The sequence below is a fragment of the Mandrillus leucophaeus genome, unplaced genomic scaffold (assembly GCF_000951045.1).
Source record: "Mandrillus leucophaeus isolate KB7577 unplaced genomic scaffold, Mleu.le_1.0 Scaffold118, whole genome shotgun sequence".
Lineage (NCBI taxonomy): Eukaryota > Metazoa > Chordata > Mammalia > Primates > Cercopithecidae > Mandrillus > Mandrillus leucophaeus.
The window spans coordinates 3141423-3161904 of NW_012100098.1; the positions used below are offsets into that span (position 1 = coordinate 3141423).

Genomic DNA, 20482 nt, shown 5'->3' on the forward strand with positions numbered 1-20482 from the left:
AAAAAGTTAGCCAGGCACAGTGGCAGGCGCCTGTAATCCCAGCTACTCGGGAGGCTCAGGCAGGAGAATGGTGTGAACCTGGGATGTGGAGGTTGCGGTGAGCCGAGATCCTGCCACTCCACTCCAGCCTGGGTGACAGAGCGAGACTCTGTCTCAAAAAAAAAAAAGCCTCATCAGAAATCAAGGAAATATGATTTTACCAATAACAGGTACAGGATCCCTAAATTTTTATATATAGATGCTAGGAGTATCATGTCTCTTAATCTCTGGGGCTCGCAGCTATGATCATCATGAAAGCCTGAAATGGCTGAAGATAATCTGTCCTGTGAAGAGATTTGCTATATGGACACTGGGGAAGAGAATTATTTCCTTATCTGGAAGTGTCTGCAAAGACTGTGTAAACATGTAACTGCTACTGGCCAGTCTTTCCTGTCACATGGAGAGATCCCACTTAAGGAATAAGCCAACACACAGCTAACAGACTGGGCATAAGAGGGGTAAGTTGGAGAGAAGAGGAGAGATGGAGAGACAGGGTTAGTAGGGTAAGAACATGGATTACAAAGACTGTGCTTTCAGTCAGGTGCGGTGGCTCATGTCTGTAATCCCAGCACTTTGGGAGGCTGAGGCTGGTGGATCACTTGAGCCCAGGAGTTTCAGACCAGCCTGACCAACATGGCTAAACCCCGACTCTAAAAAAACGCAGGTTGAGGCGGGAGGATCACCTGAGCCCAAGCGAGGAGGTTCAGGCTGCAGTGAGTCGTGATAGCACCACTGCACTGCAGCCTGGGTGAGAGTGAGACCCTATCTCAAAAAAAAAAAAAAAGAAAGAAAGGAAGAAAGAAAAGCACAAAAAGACTATACTTTCAGGGATCATTTCCATAGTTTGTTAATAGAGAAGTTTCTCTGAGCACCTGGAGCACTGAAATAGCTAACACTTGAAAAAAACAAACAAAACGGAAAAAGAAAATTGATTACACAGTTGAATCCAACTCCAGCTCTATCGCTGAACATTTAAAGTAGGCCTCTGGCTTCCTTCTGCTTATTTTCTAACCTCTTTTCAACCCTATATAATCAGGCTTCCACTCACACTCCAGTGAATCGGTTTGGTAATGGTTAACCACCTAATTGTGAAATCCAGTGGACTTATCAGACTTCTCACCTATGTGACATTTCTCTTGAACATCCTCCAGCAGCAGAGTGGTACATTTGTTACAAATGATGGACCTCCTTTTTTTTTTTTTTTTTTTTGAGACGGAGTCTTGCTCAATCCCCCAGGCTGGAGTGCGGTGGCGCGATCTCGGCTCACTGCAAGCTCTGCCTCCTGGGTTCACGCCATTCTCCTGCCTCAGCCTCCTGAGTAGCTGGGACTACAGACACCCACCACTACTCACGGCTAATTTTTTTGTATTTTTAGTAGAGACGGGGTTTCACCGTGTTAGCCAGGATGGTCTCGATCTCCTGACCTCGTGGTCCGCCCGTCTTGGCCTCCCAAAGTGCTGGGATTACAGGCTTGAGCCACCGCGCCCGGCCGAATATTATTTCTTAATAAAAAATATTAAGAATAAGAAATATTTTATAATAATTTTTTTTTTTTGAGACAGAGTCTCGCTCTGTTGCCCAGGCTGGAGTACAGTGGCGCGATCTCGGCTCACTGCAAGCTCCGCCTCCCGGGTTCACGCCATTTTTCTGCCTCAGCCATTTTTCTGCCTCAGTCCTCAGTAGCTGGGACTACAGGCGCCCGCCACCATGCCCAGCTAATTTTTTGTATGTTTAGTAGAGACAGGGTTTCACCGTGTTAGCCAGGATGGTCTCGATCTCCTGACCTCGTGGTCCGCCCGTCTTGGCCTCCCAAAGTGCTGGGATTACAGGTGTGAGCCACCGCGCCCGGCCCTGGCTAATTTTTTTGTATTTTTAGTAGAGACGGGGTTTCACCGTGTTAGCCAGGATGGTCTCGATCTCCTGACCTCGTGGTCCGCCCGTCTTGGCCTCCCAAAGTGCTGGGATTACAGGTGTGAGCCAGCGCGCCCGCCCAATTTTTTTTTTTTTTTTGAGACGGAGTCTCGCTCTGTCGCCCAGGCTGGAGTGCAGTGGCGCGATCTCGGCTCACTGCAAGCTCCGCCTCCCGGGTTCACGCCATTCTCCTGCCTCAGCCTCCCGAGTAGCTGGGACTACAGGCGCCCACCACCACGCCCTGGCTAATTTTTTTGTATTTTTTGTAGAGACAGGGTTTCCCCATGTTGCCCTGGCTGGTCAGGCGTGATTGCAGGCATGAGCCACCTTGCCTGCCTGATGAACCTACACTGACACATCATTATCATTCAAATAATATAGTTTACATTAGCCTTCACGTTTGGTGCTGGGGACATTCTATGGGTTTGGACCAATGTCTAATGGTCCAACATGAATCCACCATTATAGTATCATATATAGTTTCACTGCTCTGGAAATCCTCTATGTTCCACCCATTCATCCATCCCTCGCTCTTCACCTTTGGTAATCCCTGCTCTTTTCGCTGTCTCTGTAGTTTTACCTACAGACATGTTCCAGAATGTCATAAGTTGGAATTTTACAGCATGTAGCCTTTTTAGATTGGCCTCATTCATTTCATAACATGCATTTACATTTTTTCCATGTCTTCATGGCTTGATAGCTCATTCCTTGTGAGTGCTGAATAACACTAACTGGATGTACCACAGTTTATTGATCCATTCACCTGCTGCATGTTGCTTCTCAGTTTTGATAATTTTGAATAAAGCTGCTATAAACATCCATGTACAGGTTTTTGTGTGAACATATTTTCAACTCCTTTGGGTAAATACTAGGGAATATGATTGTTAGATCCCATATAGTGTTATGTTTAGTTTTGTGGAGAACTGTCAAATGGTCTTCCAAAGTGGCTGCACCATTTTGCATTCCCACCAGCAATAAATGAGAAGTCGTGCTGCTCCACATTCTGCTAGCATTTGGTGGTGTCAGTGTTCTGAAGTTTAGCTATTTCATTAGGTGTAGCAGCATCTTGTTTTAATTTGCATTTTTCCTGATGACATATAGTATGGAGCACTTTTTCAGATCCTTATTTTCCATACATATGTCTTTTTTGGCAAGGTGTTTGTTGAAGTCTTTGGTTCACTTTTTAATTTTTTTTTGAGACAGGGTCTAGCTCTGTCACCTAGGCTGTAGTGGACTATAGCCTCAAACTCCCAGGCTCAAGTGATCCTCTCACCTCACTCTCCCAAGTAGCTGGGACTACAGGTACACACTACCACACCCAGCTAATTAAAAAAAAAATTTTTTTTTAAGTTCTTTGTATATACTAGGTAACAGTTGCTTATCAGATATATCTTTTGCAATTTTCCCCCCAGTCTGTGGCTTGTATTTTTCTCTCAACAGTCTCTTTTGCAGAGCAGAGTTTTTGTTGTTGTTGTTTTGAGCCAGTCTTGCTGTATCCCCCAGGCTGGAGTGCAGTGGTGGGATCTTGGCTCACTGCAATCTCCATCTTCCAGGCTTAAGTGATCCTTCCAGGCTCCAGAGTAGTTGGGACTCCAGAGTAGTTGGGATTACAAGTGCGCACCACCACATCCAGCTTTTTTTTTTTTTTTTTTGATGAGGAGTCTCGCTCTGTCACCAGACTGTAGTGCAGTGGCGCGATCTCCGCTCACTGCAACCTCTGCCTCCCGGGTTCAAGCAGTTCTCCTGCGTCAGCCTCCCAAGTAGCTGGGATTACAGGTGTGCGCCACCATGCCCAGCTAATTTTTTTGTATTTTTAGTAGAGACGGGGTTTCACCATGTTGGCCAGGATGGTCTCGATCTCCTGAGCTTGTGATCCACCCGCCTCGGCCTTCTAAAGTGCTGGGATTATAGACATGAGCCACTGTGCCTGGCCAGTTAATTCAGTTTTTGACTTGTTAGGATGAAGTGCCAACCTCCAAGATTCTTACATGCCAGACTGGAAACCAAAGGCCCCTTTAAACTTTTAAAATTTCTTTTTATTTGAAACTATTTCCAAACAGATAATTAAACCTGCATACACATCTCATCATCTAGATTTAACAACTAGTGGCTGGGTGTGGTGGCTCACGCCTGTAATCCTAGCACTTTGGGAGGCGGAGGCAGGCAGATCACCTGAGGTCAGGAGTTCAAGACCAGCCTGAGCAACCCGGCAAAACCCTGTCTCTACTAAAAAGACAAAAAATTAGCCAGGCGTGGTGGCATGTGCCTGTAATCCCAACTACTCAGGAGGCTGAGGCAGGAGAATCGCTTGAACCCAGGAGGCAGAGATTGCAGTGAGCCAAGATCGCACCATTGCACTCCAGCCTGGGTGACAAGAGTGAAACTCCGTCTCAACAACAAAACAAAAACAAACAAAAATTACCTGCCTGAATACACCAGGACCAGTTGCAGAGCTGGCTATGGTACACCTATAATTTCCTTCAAGGTGGGCAAAAAGGCCTTTGAGACAGAGTCTTACTCTGTCACCCAGGCTGGAGTGCAGTGACATGATCTCGGCTCACTGCAACCTGTCTCCCGGGTTCAAGTGATTCTCATGCCTCAGTGTATCAAGAGTAATGTATCGACTAGCTGGGATTGAGACACATGCCACCATGCCCAGCAAATTTTTTAGAGACAGGGTTTCATCGTATTGGCCAGGCTGGTCTTGAACTCCTGGTCTTAAGTGATCTACCCACCTTGGATTCCCAAAGTGTTGGGATTACAGGTGTGAGACACCTTGACCGGCCGGGGATAGGAAAAGGCTTGATGGACATGCAAATTCCACAACTTTCAAGACATATTTATGGGATGGGTTTATTACTTCTGGGCACAACTGGTTTGCTTAAGCAGGCATGAATTATCAGTCTTTTTTGGATCCATGGAAAAATGGCAAATTGATAATGAAGAAAAAAAATTTTAAGAGGTAATAAACAGTCATGACAAACATAATGCTTTTATTCATCTACAGTAGGTGGGAGACCTTATTGGTGAGGACTGGAAACATTAAGTCTTGAATGATATCATATGCTTAGCACAATAGTGGTGACTTGGGAGACTGTCCAGGTGGGAAAGAGAATGATGAATAGGGTTAAGGACACAAGAATCAAGATAGAAAAAAAGTGGTGGATATAACGTTTAGCCCTGTCCCTAACAGTCACATTTAAAACTGGCCGAAATTTTTATTTAATTAAAACCACCCTATACTACAGATTAACGACTGGGTTTTAAAGGATTGGTTTTGAAGGATGGGCAGGGTGGTGTATGCCTCTAATTCCAGCACTTTGGGAGGCTGAGGCGGGTGGATCGCTCGAGCCCTAACAACAAAACAAGAGCGTATCTCCACAAAACCAAACCAAAACAAAAAACCCAGGGCTGGTGACAGTGTGCACTTGTGGTCCCAGCTACTCAGGAGGCTGAGACAGGAGGATTGCCTGAGTCCAGGAGGTAGAGGCTCCAGTGAGCCGTGGTGGCACCACTGCATTCCAACCGGGGTGACAGAGTGACACCCCGTATCAATACCAAAATACACACTGCAGATCCCAGTAGTTTGGCTCTTACCTACTTCTCCAGCCTTATCTTAGAAGAGGGAACAAGATTCCCCATGCTATGGCTGCGGGGCTTATAATTCTTCCATAAAGTGATATAGGTTGTTCCCTCACATCTAAGGGCACCCTCTACCTGCTCATATAATTGACTCCTACTCTTTCAGGTGTATGTCCTCTCGGTTTCTCCAAGCATTCCTTCTTGCACCGTCCTCTACTTCAATCTCATAGACTGTCAGACTGCATCTGTCATATTTACTATTGTTCTAAACTTGGCAATTATTTATGACTGACTTTTTCATGCTAAGCACCATAAGGGCAGGAATCCTATCTATTTTTGCTGCCTAGCACTGTCTGGAACATAGCATACAATAAATACTAATTAAATGAACACTCCATCATGGTTAACTCCAATGCTGTCAATATCCTCAGTTTTGACAGGATGATAGTTATTTTAGGCATAATTTAGAATGCAAAATAGCGAATTAGAACTTAAAGACCTGCAGAACGGCTGCCTAAAAAATGCATTTTAAAAGATAAACTAGGGCCAGGTGCAGTGGCTCAACCTGTAATACCAGCACTTTGGGAAGCCAAAGCAGTAGGATCGCTTGAGCCCAGGAGTTTGAGACCAGCCTGGGCAACAGAGTGAGACAATTTCTACAAACAAACAACAAAAATAAGTAAATAAATATCAGCTGATGTGACGCACACCTGTAGTCCCAGCTACTTGGGAGGCTGAGGTGGGACAATTACTTGAATCCAGGAGTTCGAGGCTGCAGTGAGCCATGACTGTGTCACTGTACTCCAGCCTGTGCAACAGAGCAAGACTGTCTCAACATAAGTAAAAAATTAAATAAAAAAAATTTAAAACTAGCCGGGCATGGTGGCACGTGCCCCAGCTACCGGGGAGGCTGAGGTGGGAGGACTGCTTGAACCCAGGAGTTCGAGGGAACAGTGAGCCACAACTGTGCCACTGCACTCTAGCCTGGGTGACAGAGTGAGACCTTCTTTTAAATAAAAAGTTAAGAAACTGGGGGTGTTTATTTGGGAACAATATTAAAAAAGTGAAAACATTCCAATTCCTTAAAATTCTCGTACAAACTAAAAACACTATGGTTTTAAGAAAATGCATAATTCTTTAATAGTAACTGTTAAGAACTTTTCATTTAAAAAATTCCAGGTATATCAGAGCATGATGGTGAATGAGCAACAACAACAAAAAAAGGAAATAAAAAAACTTCCAGGTATATAATTAAAACTTGAAGGCATAATATTTAGATTAATATTTTCTAACAAGAAGTGTAGTTAAATATAAGGTATCTGTAATGAAACTTTGCAAAATCACTCATTTTAAATACAACACGAGAGCCTACCTGAGTTTACCAATTTAGTTTTGGGTCCACTATAAAGAATACTGTGCTCTTTATATAAAATTTAAGTTATGCACCCCTCATATCTTGGCCAAATAAACATATTAAAACACTGACATCAGCCCCCTAAGGCTTCGTTAACACTTATCCCCGTAAACCTGTCATTACCAGCACCACTTTGCTCACTGACATTAGCCATCTTTGTTAAGATAAATAATTGCTCATTTGCAAATTAAAGGTTTAGCTAAAGGCAATGCCAAAGAGCTAAGCAATTATTAAACTGAATGCTCATATTAAATCTGTTACCTTAAGGTATATCTACATATATATCCAAATTACATAACTTGGCAGAATAGTAAATATTTCTGAGAATGTAATTTGAAATTAGGCCACATTCATAGACTTAGGCATAGTGGCTCACGCCAGTAATCCCAGCACTTTGGGAGGCCGAGGCAGGCGAATCACTTGAGGGCAGGAGTTGAGACCAGCCTGGACAACATGGCGAAACCCCATCTCTACTAAAAAGACAAAAATTAGCCGGGCATGGTGGCATGTGCCTGTAATCCCAGCTACTTGGGAGGCTGAGGCAAGGGAATCGCTTGCACCTGGGAGGCAGAGGTTGCAGCAAGCTGGGATCCCACCTCTGTACTCCAGACTAGGCGAGAGTGACTCTATCTAAAAAAAAAAAAAAAAGAACCCCACAAAGAAGTTCTACCATTAAAAAAAGATTCACTTAATTCAAGAATAAACCGTGGCATAATAGCCATGAAACACCCCTCCATGTTTTGTTTTTGTTTTTTTGAGACAGTCACTCTGTCGCCCAGGCTGGAGTGCAGTGGCACCATCTTTGCTCACTGCAACCTCCACCTCCTGGCGATTCTCGTGCCTGAGACTCCAGAGTAGCTGGGATTACAGACATGAGCCACCATGCTGGGCTCATTTTTGTATTTTTAGTAGAGACGGGATTTCACCATGTTGGTCAGGCTAGTCTCGAACTCCTGACCTCAGTTGATCCACCCGTCTCGGCTTCCCAAGGTGCTAGGATTACAGGCGTCAGCCACCGCGCCTGGCCACTCCACTATTTTTTAGCAATATATGTTCAGTAAAAGGTGTCACAATAATTTACAGATACCTGTTAAAAAGCCAGAGATTGACTCAGCTTTTCCATTTTGCTTTAAAATGAAGCATTTAAAAAAAATCAAAACTCGGGCCACGAAGCTGAGGTTGCACTCCAGCCTGGGCAACAAGAGCAAGACTCGGTCTCAAACGAAACAAACAAAAAAAACCCCCCTCATTTAAATTTCCTGGTCAATTTTCCCTCTGAAAAGCCCCAAATACCCTCTAGCTGGGCTTGACATGCACATACTCAAATCAGGCCACAACCTGTTCCATGAAGGTAGTTTTTAAGCTACACACTACCATGATTCCTGTCCCCCAACCACTATATATATATATATTTTTTTGGAGATGGAGTCTTACTCTTTTTCCCAGGGTTCAGTGCACTGACACAATCAGCTCACTGCAGCCTTGAACTCCTGGGCTCGGGCAATCCTCCTGCCTCACCCTCTAGGTTGTTATATTGCCCAGGCTGGTCTTGAACTCAGTCTCTGGCGATCCATGCACCTCGGCCCCCGAAATGCCCTGGGATTACATGGCCACTGCACCCAGTCTTTTTTCCCCTTTGAGATGGACTTTCATTAATCACCCAGGATAGAGTGCAATGGCGTGATCTTGGCTCACTGCAATGTCCACCTTCCAGGTTCAAGCGATTCTCCTGCCTAAGCTTCCCAAGTAGCTGGGATTACAGGTGCCCACCACCACCTCCAGCTAATTTTTGTATGTTTAATAAAGACGGGGTTTCACCATGTTGGCCAGTCTGGTCTTGAACTCCTGGCCCCAGGTGATCCGCCCACCTTGACCTCCCAAAGTGCTAGGATTTCAGGCGAGAGCCACCGTGCCCAGAGTTTTTTCCCCCTTTAATCACTGCTTCTGATACTAAAAGAAAACTCCAGGATCATAAAGCTGTATCTTGTCTCTCTGCCCTTGTTTTACGTGAAACATCATTACTTCCCACTGCCCTCATCATCCAAAAAACAGCTTAGACAGTAATAATAGCATTAGCGAGGGCAACATATAATATTGAAAGGCAGACAGAAGTAGTCATTAGACATACACCACCTAGAGAAAAGGAAACCAGTCCTGCTTTTTAATAACTTTATTTTTTTTCTAATTTTGTTACTTTAATTTCCCATAGCACCTTGGCGATGTTGAAAACAAATACAAATACATTTTAACATTTTATGCATGAGCATGTGTCACACCAATTTTGGGGGCAACAGTTTTGACAACAGGAACAAATCTAAGCAATTGACAAAACAGAAGCCGGATAACTGGCTCTGACCCCCACCCCCAACATTTAAGAGATGTCAAAGACACCCGAATTAGGTTAAAAAAATCAAGTTGACGTGGATATTTCAACAGTGTTCTATGCTGCAAAACTGAAAATAAAACCATTTAATACACAGCCCATTAATATCTGAATTACACTTTTAGGAACTGTTAGCTCAAAGATTCATAAAAAGTTGTCAGCTTTTAAAAATAAACTTTAAGTTATTTAATAATCAGGTGAATTTCAAAAGAGAATTTACTCACAACTTGAAAATAAATTCTCTTTCAACTTCTTAAAATACCCTCATTCAGCTAATGAAAAGTGAAACATGTATGTATCTTTTTGGAAGCTCAGACTAGCATATGACCAAAAGCCTAAAGTTAAATTAATGGCCACCAAAATTGTAAGGAAATATAAAAAATTAGGAAAAAATCCATCATATATTATAGTTAATTTATAAAAGTCCCTCAAAAGGAATACACTGTTCTCTTTTGAGTTTTATCTTTTCTGTAAAAAAAAAAAAAAAAAAAAAAAATTGATACTTTAAAAATATGGTTAATATATTGCCAGCCTAAATACCAGAGACTTAACCCCAGTGTTGTTCAACTGTGTCAGAGTAAAACCAGTGGACATTTAAGCCAAGAGACTAATTATTAAGGCCATAACTAACAAAACTAGAAGTGTTCATTAACTTTTAAATACTATTTTATGTTCCAGCAACATTCTTTTTGTTCTCCTTTACCATAGTGAAGATGCTAACATTCCATCATTAAGCCTTTCCAAAGCAAACCTGTTTATTTAAAAAAGAAAAAGGAATGTGAAATAATATTCAAGCTATCTTAATTTTAGGAAACAAAAATAAATCATAATTCTGCATAGCATCTGATCATCTGCAAATTCAGCACATAAGACAACTACCACAACAAACCCTTCTTATCGAAAGCTCTTACCTTCCTCAAAATCCAGTTGAAAAAAATTTAGATGGATCACTTTTTAAAATATCAGTGTATTTGGCAAAATTAAAATTACTCAGAGACAGGCCCCAGGTATTATGAAAACCTTAATTATCAGGACAGCAAATGGAGACAGGTTTTGCAATGTCTCTATGTACCTTCTTTATGAAGTGCAAGGTGGTGAACTTTTGTGACTCTTGTTCTCTTCATGCAGTAAGAACTATAGCAGAGTATCACTATACCAAACATTCAGTATCATTTATACCTACTTTTAGCCTCCAACAGACCAAGGAAATGTCAAGTCATAAGGGTGAAGAGAAAAATTTGATTATTTAAATTCCTCCATCTAAAGAACCAAATAAATAAACTACAATGAACATCCACCCTCATTAGTTACAAAGTAATGTTGGAAAAAAGCCAACAGCTTCACACAACTCACAGGCATTATTTAGATACAAATTTTAAATCTGCTGTAATAAAATAAATGCTAAATACATACTGTGAATATATATAAATATTACACACACATACATACACACTCACTCTCTCTCACTCTTCCCTATACATCCCATCAAATGGGAACTACTAGATGTAATGAGGCAAATTAAATTAAAAACATTGTCTTAAGAAATTTTTAAAGGTTATATCTTCAAATTAAATTTCTACTTTCAATAACATTAAGGAAAAGCAAAAATACACCTGCTTTCTTCTAAAAGAAGGCTCTTTTCTTGTATTTCAATTACAGCCTTTAAATTTTTAGAAGTTGGTGGACTAACAGTAAGTCACACAAGCATACAAGTAATACAGGCCTACATTTGTGACACATTGTTTAAAAAAAGTAATGTTTCATTTTAAGTGCAGTAATTAAGTTTATAATCCTTGCCAAGTGATTTTTACAAAATGTTTATTCTCTGAAATCCAATGCAGTTAAAGGATGTTAACACTTAAAATGTTTATTATTTCCACCAACTGCATTATCTTAGTAAACCAAAATAAGCACTTTTATCATAGATGTAGTCAATGATTAATATATTTTTTTAAAGGACCTAAACTTCCCCCAAATTTCAGCACAGGTAGTTTTATTGTTATGTTTCACCTAGTAGGCAATTTTTAAAAATAGTGTGTAGAAATGAATAGTTTCAAACTGAGTAAATACAGTATACCATGTCATAAAACAACCAAATCAAAAGCAACTGCCAAGCTAATAATAAGTCAAAGAAATAATAATTCTGGCTTGTACAGATATGTGCAGTGTTTTCAAAGCTCTTAACAGTTAACCACTAATATATATCTCCAAAGCTTAACTTAGAGTTGGAAGATGAATTTCACAGTAATGTAATTTTAACCACCATTTACATTCACTTTAATATATTACTAAGATGTTTACTCTATGTCACAATGGTGCTTTCCAGTGTTCACAATTTACAGTTTCAATTTGTACATATGTAATTTACTAACATATGGGACAGTTCTTACTATTACAAACTATCCTTAAAAGAAAAATAAAACCCACCTTACATAGAACTCTGAACATGGTATGACTTAAAACAGATTAACACAACACAGTTTTTAATATTTTAGCCATTTTCTAAATAACACCATGTAAACTTGTCTATTTAGTATATGACAGCTACAACTTTATTCACTGAGAAATTATGCATTAATTTTCTTCAACCATCTTTCTCATCTTTACTAAAAAATCTCATGACTTGTTGGTATTGTTTCAGTGAATTCCAAACTGTACTTTTTGGGTGTGGGGGGAGAAGAGGAGGAAAGGAAGGTGACAAATACACTGTAAACAGAAATAAGTACCCCTCTAAATTAAGCCTTTTTTAAAAAAATATTTTACGTCTACATTATTTAACACTTAAGAGTCAGTTACTATCTTTCATCTTTAACATTAACAACAAATAAATTACTGTAGGGTCAGTCTGCCCTACCATCTTGGGAGCTAAAATTCTAAATGTGTGAACAGAAGAGTAAATACTTCAACGTTCAATTCTGAAATTTAGAACAATTTATATGATTTGACTAGACTGGTCAAAGCAATTACAAACATACACTTCAGTAGGTAGTTGGTTATTCTGCTTTTGTGAGTGGGCAGTCAAAGAACAGAGAGTAACATATGGAGTAAGAAAAAAATGTTTGTTTCTCATTTTGGGGGTGTTGGGGGGGAATCACAGGGAAGTTTAAACCTCTGAAATCCATTTGGCCTATGCACTGAGGTCCAAGATGAAATTTTCAATTTTTTTAATAACCCCCTTTCCTTGAGTATTAAACTGATTGGTAGTCACATCTCCAGGTACAATCATTTTACAACTTGTTGAATGAAGTATTAGTAAGGTCAAAAAGACAGAGACTAAATTTCAAACTAGAAAAAAAAAAACCTACTCAAGTATTACATTCAGTTTTCAAATCATTTACTAACATGACAACAGATTTGGCTTCAATCGCTCTTGTACACACTCACACCCACAACAGGCACCCCAGCCACTGATCTGCTTTGCAATACAAGGCCATATAGTTAGAAATGGCATTCTTCAAGCCAAACTTTAAATAGATTAAAAAAAGTAATTTCTAATTTTACAGAAATGCTTCTTCAAAAAATATTTTCTCTCATTCCCTCATCTCCTATACTGAAGGATGTATAATTTTTTTTTTCCTCCAAGCTAAATCTGAACCCTCAAAATTGATTCCTGGCAGCAAATCTCTGCAAATTAAAACCAAAAACAAAAATAGAAAAATTATATTTTATATATGTGTGTATATATATATATATTTATATTGATTGGAATCCTCCAGCATTTAAAAATCACATTAGAGATGAATTTTGGGATCCTATCACTCACAACTCCAAAATCCATAATGATTTAAGGATGTACTTTCTCCTGTTTCCTTCCTGGCTACCCCCTCCCCTCCAAAACAGTTCAATATAGCCACAGCTCAAGTTTAATGGGAAGAGAGAGAAGTTTTTGAATAGTTTTGTTGTTTTTTACTTTGGTGATCTGGGTGGCACATATTGCTCTTTGCCATTACGTCGAGTCACTCCCTGAGGTATAGCCCTATGGCTAAACTGGCGTCTCTGTTCCCTGATTTTTCCAGCTGCTCCCCTGGGGATTGTATTGCCTCGGAAGCCAGAATAATCCTTACTAGCCCTTGCTTCTGGCTTCTCATGTGGTTTCTCAACGGAGTTCTCAGGAGCTCCACTGTCTTCATTTTTGGTGGGAGACACCACATTAGAGCGAAGTTCCCGTAGTGGCTGCACAAGAACTGAAGATGGCTCTTTAGGGGGCTTCTGGCACACTTCAGCATAACTTAACTTTCGGGGCTCCTTTGAAGTGATGATAAAAAAAGAACATTTATGGTACACATTCTCTAAATTATAAAGTACAAAAATGATTGTGTTAACCACAAGAAAACCACAAATTATCTTCCAGAAAAGGGTAACAAGCACTCTCATATATACTGCCTAGAGTACACTGGTACAATCTTTATTTATTATACAATAATTTTGCTTGAGGAATTTAACTGAGGGATGTTCACGTCAGCTTTATTTATAATGATGGAAATGACCTAAATGCCTAACAAGAAAGGACAGATTAGATTAATATGGTATAGCCATATGATGAAATAAAATGGTTCTTTCTGTTCCTTTTCCTTGCTACAAAGAACCCCAAGAAAGATTCCAAAAGAATCCCAGCAGAGCAATTAGAAACCAATGGTATAAAAAGATTCATTAAATGTCTTAATTACCTCAACTGAAAAAGGTGGAATAGAGGTATTTTGAGAACAGAACAAAGTATGTAAAGTCTTCAGCACTAGTCCTAATAATATACAGTAAGCATTCAAATGGTAGCTATCATTTTAGTATTATTGCTATCATTAAATAAGATAGTCTTGTAAATCTATTTTAAAAAGTGCTGTACTAAAATGCTAGGGATTATAGATAAATTTTGTTTTATTCTGCTTTTCTGTATTTTCCCAATTATTTAACTATAAAACAATCCTGGAACTTGAATAAGTGGGAGTGGCCTCTCAATGGCCACTTATAGACTGTTAAGTATCACATACACAACCAAAAGAACATCAAGAGGCACAAGGCCGCTTTATGTTAGCCCCCAAATGATAAATTCATCCTAATGTGGGTAAGGAAGAAGATTCACTTAACCACAGAAAAAAAGCAATCAAAAGAAACAGAATGAGCCAGGCGCAGTGGCTCATGCCTGTAATCCCAGCACTTTGGGAGGCTGAGACAGGCAGATCACGAGGTCAGGAGATTGAGACCATTCTGGCTAACAATGTGAAACCCCGTCTCTACTAAAAACACAAAAAATTAGCCAGGCATGGTGGTGGGTGCCTGTAGTCCCAGCTACTTGGAAGGCTGAGGCAGGAGAATGGCGTGAACCCAGAAGGCGGAGCCTGCAGTGAGCCGAGATGCTGCCACTGCACTCCAGCCTGGGCGACAGAGCACAGATTCCGTCTCAAAAAAGAAAAAAACAAAAAACAAAAAAAACAACAAAAAAAAAACACCTAAAACTTTCCATCTCTTTGCAGTGACCTTAAAACTCCTTAAGCTTCTTTCTGATAGTCAGCCCCAACTTGGGCTACTTCCAAATGACTCTGTTCTAACAAAGTGTTATGTGAAAAAAAAATTATCTAATCTATTGTATTTTTTTTTAAACATAAACTAAAATCTTCAAGTTACCTGTAGAGCCACAGCTATAGCTGCATTTATGTTATTATTACATGGTGAAGCAGTACTTGCCCTCGATGGCTTTGTAGTACTTGGAGGAGAAACTGGCATAGTTGCCTGGTTGAGACCATCCTTCTGAACAGAGGAATCCTCTATTAGATCCTTTTCTTGCTGAGTTGTGCTAAGGAAAAAAGAGCTTGCAATTAGACTCAGAATAGCTATGGAACAGTTCAGCAACTAATCAGAAGAAAAAGTAATGTTTTTTTTTTTGAGACGGAGTCTCACTCTGTCACCCAGGCTGGAGTGCAGTGGCATGCTCTTGGCTTACTGCAACCTCTCTGCCTCCTGGGTTCAAGCAATTCTCCAACCTCAGCCTCCCGAGTAGCTGGGATTACAAGCGCCCGCCAACACGCCCGGCTAATTTTTGTTTTTTTAGTAGAGACGGGGTTTCACCATGTTGGCCAGACTGGTCTTGAACTCCTGACCTCAGGTGATCCACCTGCCTCGGCCTCCCAAAGTGCTGGGATTACAGGCGAGAGCCACCACGCCCGACCAGAAAAAGTAATTTAATGTTGAAGATCTTCTATACTGTAACTTGTACCTTAATGCAGTAAGCTCAGCAGCACATGGAGAACAGGAACTCATATTGAGTTGTTGGGCAGAAGTGCATTCTGTCTGCTCATCTGCAGGCACTGGGCAACTAACTCTCAACTCTTCATTATCCTTAAAGTAAAAAGATTTTTCAAAATTACACTTAGACCTTTTTCCAAAGAAGATGGCTAATAAGCACAAGAGAAGATAGTCAACATCATTAGTCATCATAAAATGCAAAGCTAAACGATGGTGAAAAATCACTTCATACCCACAAGGATGGTTATAATAAAAAAAAAAGACAAACATTAACAAATGGTGATGATATGGAGACATTAAAACTCAAACATAGAGGATGGCAATGTAAAATGATGCACTGCTTTAGAAAGCAATGTGGCAGATCCTTAAAAAGTTAAATAGGCCAGGCGCAGTGGCTCATGCCTGTAATCCCAGCACTTTCGGAGGCTGAGGCGGGTGGATCACAAGGTCAGGAGTTCAAGGCCAGCCTGGCAAACATGGTGAAACCCTGTCTCTACTAAAAATACAAAAATTAGCTGGGCATAGTGGTGCATGCCTGTAATCCCAGCTACTTGGGAGGCTGAGGCAAGAGAATTGCTTGAACTGGGACCTGGGAGGCGGAGATGGCAGTGAGCCGAGATTGCAGCACTGCACTCCAGCCTGGGCTACAGAGCGAGACTCCGTCCCCCGACAAAAAAAAAAGTTAAATATAGGGGTGGGTGCAGGGGCTCATGACTATAATCCCAGCACTTTGGGAGTCCAGGAGTTCAAGACCAACCTTGGGCAACATAGCAAGATCTTGTGTCTACAAAATAAAGTAAAATATTTAGCTAGGGTAAGGGGGTGTCCACCTGTTGTCCCTCCCACTTGAGAAGATTACATGAGTCTGGGAGGTTGAAGCTGCTACAGTGAACCATGATAGTGCCACTGCACTCCCTCCTGGGAAAAGAGCAAGACCACGTCTCAAAAAAAAGAAAAAAAAAAAAAAAAAAAAAGTGTTTGTAGGCTGCACTAAAAAATTAATGAAATCTTGACTCATGCGCAACATGAATGAACGTTGAGGATGCTAAGTAAAATCACAGACAAATAGACAAATACTGTATGATTCTACTTATATGAATTTCTAAGAGTAGTCAATTTAGAGACAGAAAGTAGAATAGTGGCTGCCGAAGGATAAGAGAAGGGAGGAAGAGGGAATGGTTTAATAGGTATAGAGTTTTAGTTCTGAAAGATAGTAAGTTCTGGAGCTTAGCTGCACAACCGTGTGAAGGTACTTAACACTACAAAACTGTACACATTTAAAATGGTTAAGATGGTAAATGCTGTTATGTGTGTTTATACCGCTGGCATAGAATTTAGAAAAGAGCCCTAGAAATTAAAACTGATGGGTGAAATAAAATTTTCAATAGGTTTAGAAAGTAACATTCAGAAAAACTTGGTAGAAAACATAGTAACAACAAAGATAAAAAACGAGGTTTAGTCCAGACACGGTGGCTCAGGCCTGTAATCCTAGTACTTTGTGAAACCAAGGCAGGCGGATCACTGAGGAAAGGAGTTTGACACCTGCCTGGCCAAAATGGTAAAACCCCATCTCTACTAAAAACACAAAAAAATTAGCCAGGCGTGTGCCGCCACGCCTATAGTCAAAGCTCCTCGGGAGGTTGAGGCAAGAGAATCGTTTGAACCCAGGGGGCAGAGGTTGCAGTGAGCCGAGATCGCGCCATTGTGCTCCAGCTTGGGCGACAAGAATGAAACTCTGTTCAAAAAAAAAAAAAAAAAGAGGTTTAAAGGCCGGGTACAGTGGCTGGCCCCTGTAATCCTAGCACTTTGGGAGGCCAAGGTGGGCAGAGTACTTGAGCCCAGGAGTTCAAGAGCAGCCTCGGCAACATGGCAAAGCCCTATCTCTACAAAAACTAGCCAAGCATGGCGGCCTGCAACTGTAACGCAAGCTACTTGGGGGTGCTGAGGCAGAAGGACTCCTTGAACATTGAGAGGTGAAGCCTGCAATGAGCCAAGATCACGGCACTGTCCTCTACCCTGGGTGATAAAGTGAGACCCTGTCTCAAAAAGAGGTTTAAGTAAAGGCTGGTTGCAGTGGCTCACACCTGTAATCCCAACACTTTGGGAGGCTGGCGAGGTGGGCTGATCACCTGAGGTCGGGAGTTCGAGACCAGCCTCACCGACATGGAGAAACATGGTCTCTACTAAAAATACAAAACTTAGCCGGGCATGGTGGCGCATGCCTGTAATCCCAGCTTCTGGGGAGGTTGAGGCAGGAGAATCGACTGAACCCAGGAGGTGGAAGCTGCAGTAGGCCAAGATCACACCACTGTACTCCAGCTTAAGCAATGGAGGCAGACTCTATCTCCACAAAAAACAAACAAAAAGAATTGTGACAAAAAAAAGAGCCATTCCAAAGCACATCACGAAATTTCGCAGAATACCAAGGATCAATAAAAGACCCTAAAAACCTCCAGATAAGGGGCAAAAAATCATGTCAGATATCAGGAATCAGCACCCTTAGGGTTCTCAAAAGAATCTCTGGAAGCTAGATCATTTCCTAAGCATGAAATAAAAACAGCAAATTATAAAGAAAAGACTAATAGGACCATATTAAAATTAAGAACTTGTTTCAACCTATAGGCACTGAAGATGGAAAAGAAACCACAGAAGTGAAAGATTATTTGTACTACATGTAACTGACAAAGGATTAGTATGCAGAATATGTAAAAAAAATATATGAATCTATTTCTTAAAAACCTGAAAGACTGACCATGAGCAGTGGCTCACGCCTGTAAACCCAGCACATTGGGAGGATGAGGTGGGTGGATCATCTGAGGTCAGAAGTTCGAGACCAGCCTGGCCTACAAGGCAGAAACCCCATCTCTACTGAAAATACAAAAATTAGCCGGGCATGGTGGCGCATGCCTGTATTCACCACTCGGGAGGCTGAGGCACAAGAATCGCTTGAACCCTGGCAGTGGAGGTTGCATAACCCGAGATCATGCCACTACACTCCAGCCTGGGTGACAGAGAGAGACTCCATCTCAAAAAAACACTTGAAAGACTTTAAAATTTTAAAAGAACACAAGCTGATGTATAAATCCTAGAAAAGTTCTTGCTCACATGAAGATTTATAATGGCAAAATGTCCATTAACAGTACAATGAATAAATATTTTACTTCCTACAATAGAATATCACATAATAGTTCAAAATGAACAACAGTCATCTGTATTAACAGTGATCAATCTCAAACCATACAGAATGAAAGAAAAGAAGAATATATACTGTGCAATTCTTTATAACCTTTTCAAAAACAGGCACCCCGTTTTATCACCTAGGGCAGGGGTTGGTAAACTAAGATCTGCAAGGCCAAACCCACCCTATAACTTGTTTTGGTATGGCTTACAAGCTAAGAATGGTTTGTAAATTATAATTATTATTTTTATATTATTATTATTATTTTTTAGAGATGGGGGTCTCCCTATGTTGACTAGGCTGGTCTCAAACTCTTGGCCTCAAGTGATCCTCCTGAAGTGCTGGGATTACAGGCATGAGCCACCATGCCTTTGGTTTTTAAGTTATTAAAGGGTTGTAAAAACAAAGAATATGTGACAATACATGGCCCACAAAGCCAAAAAATATTTACTATGAGTATCTAGCCCTTCACAGAAAAATTCTGTCAATGCAGAATGACAAAACTATGAAGGCAAGAAAATTGCTATCACAAAGTCAGAATAATGTTTATATCTAAAGGGGAAGAGTGGGGCAGAATGACTATAAATAGGGAGGAGACACACATGTCACTGCTAAGATACTAGGGATGTTTATCGGCTACAATTGTGTGTTGGGGTTATAAGGAGACGTACACTTCATGATTATTCTTTAAAAATATATATATGGCCGGGCGCAGTGGCTCACCTGAGGTCAGGAGTTTAAGACCAGCCTGGCCAACATGGTGAAACCTCATCTCTATTAAAAACACAAAAATTAGCTGGGCACGGTGGCAAGTCCCTGTAATCCCAGCTACTTGGGAGGCTGAAGCAGGAGAATCGCTTGAACCTGGGAGGTGGAGGTTGCAGTGAGCCGAGATCGCGCCATTGCACTCCAGGCTGGGCAACAAGAGTGAAACTCCGACTCAAAAAAAAAAAAAAAAGTATATATGTATGTTTGTGTATCATCTTCTGAAATCTGAGATGCCATTATTGGTAAACCACACCATTATTTTATGTACCAATAAGAAAAAATAAAAATAAAAATAAAACCACTGGATAGAAGCAGACCTTAAGATGAGAAGAAAATAAAAATACTGCACTTAAGCTCATCGTAGCTTTGATCTCCTGGGCTAAAGTAATCCTCTTGTCTCAGCTTCCCAAGTAGCAAGGACTACAGGCATGCGTCACCATGCCCAGCTATGTTTTTTTTTTTACACTTTATGTACAGACGGGACCTCTCTATGTTGCCCAGGTTGGTCCTGAACTCCTGGGCTCAAGCAATCCATTCACCTTGGACCCCCAAAGTGCTGGAATTACAGGTATGAGCCAATGTGACTGGATATTTAATTTTTTTCTTTTTTTTGAGACAGAGTCTTGCTCTTGTCACCCAGGCTAGAGTGCAACGGTGTGATCTCGGCTCACTGCAACCTCCATCTCCTAGGTTCAAGCGATTCTCCTGCCTCAGCCTCCTGAGTAGCTGGGACTACAGGTGCGTGCCACCACGCCCAGCTAATTTTTCTAATTTTAGTAGAGACGGGGTTTCACCATGTTGGCCAGGTTGGTTTCAAACTCCTGATCTCGTGATCCGCTTGCCTCGGCCTCCCAAAGTGCGGGGATTACAGGCATGAGCCACTGTGCCCAGCCTTTACATTTTTAAAAAAATAATTTTTAGTCTGATTTTGGAAGGTGATAAAACATGGGGGAAAAAAGTGCATCTTAGT

At 41.0% G+C, this 20482-nt stretch overlaps 1 protein-coding gene across 5 annotated transcripts in view; it reads right to left on the reverse strand.

Moving 5' to 3' along the window:
• Positions 1 to 9101: 9101 nt before the first annotated feature.
• Positions 9102 to 20482, reverse strand: part of LARP4 (La ribonucleoprotein domain family, member 4) — a 93318-nt gene continuing 81937 nt past the window's right edge. For all 5 annotated transcript variants that reach the window (XM_011964433.1, XM_011964461.1, XM_011964451.1 and 2 more), the window contains 3 exons: positions 15538 to 15659; positions 14949 to 15117; positions 9102 to 13574 (listed from right to left, as the gene is read on the reverse strand). In XM_011964433.1, the coding sequence (XP_011819823.1) occupies positions 13236 to 13574; positions 14949 to 15117; positions 15538 to 15659 (630 nt within the window). In that variant the 3' untranslated portion in view covers positions 9102 to 13235. The remainder of the gene's footprint in view (positions 13575 to 14948; positions 15118 to 15537; positions 15660 to 20482) is intronic.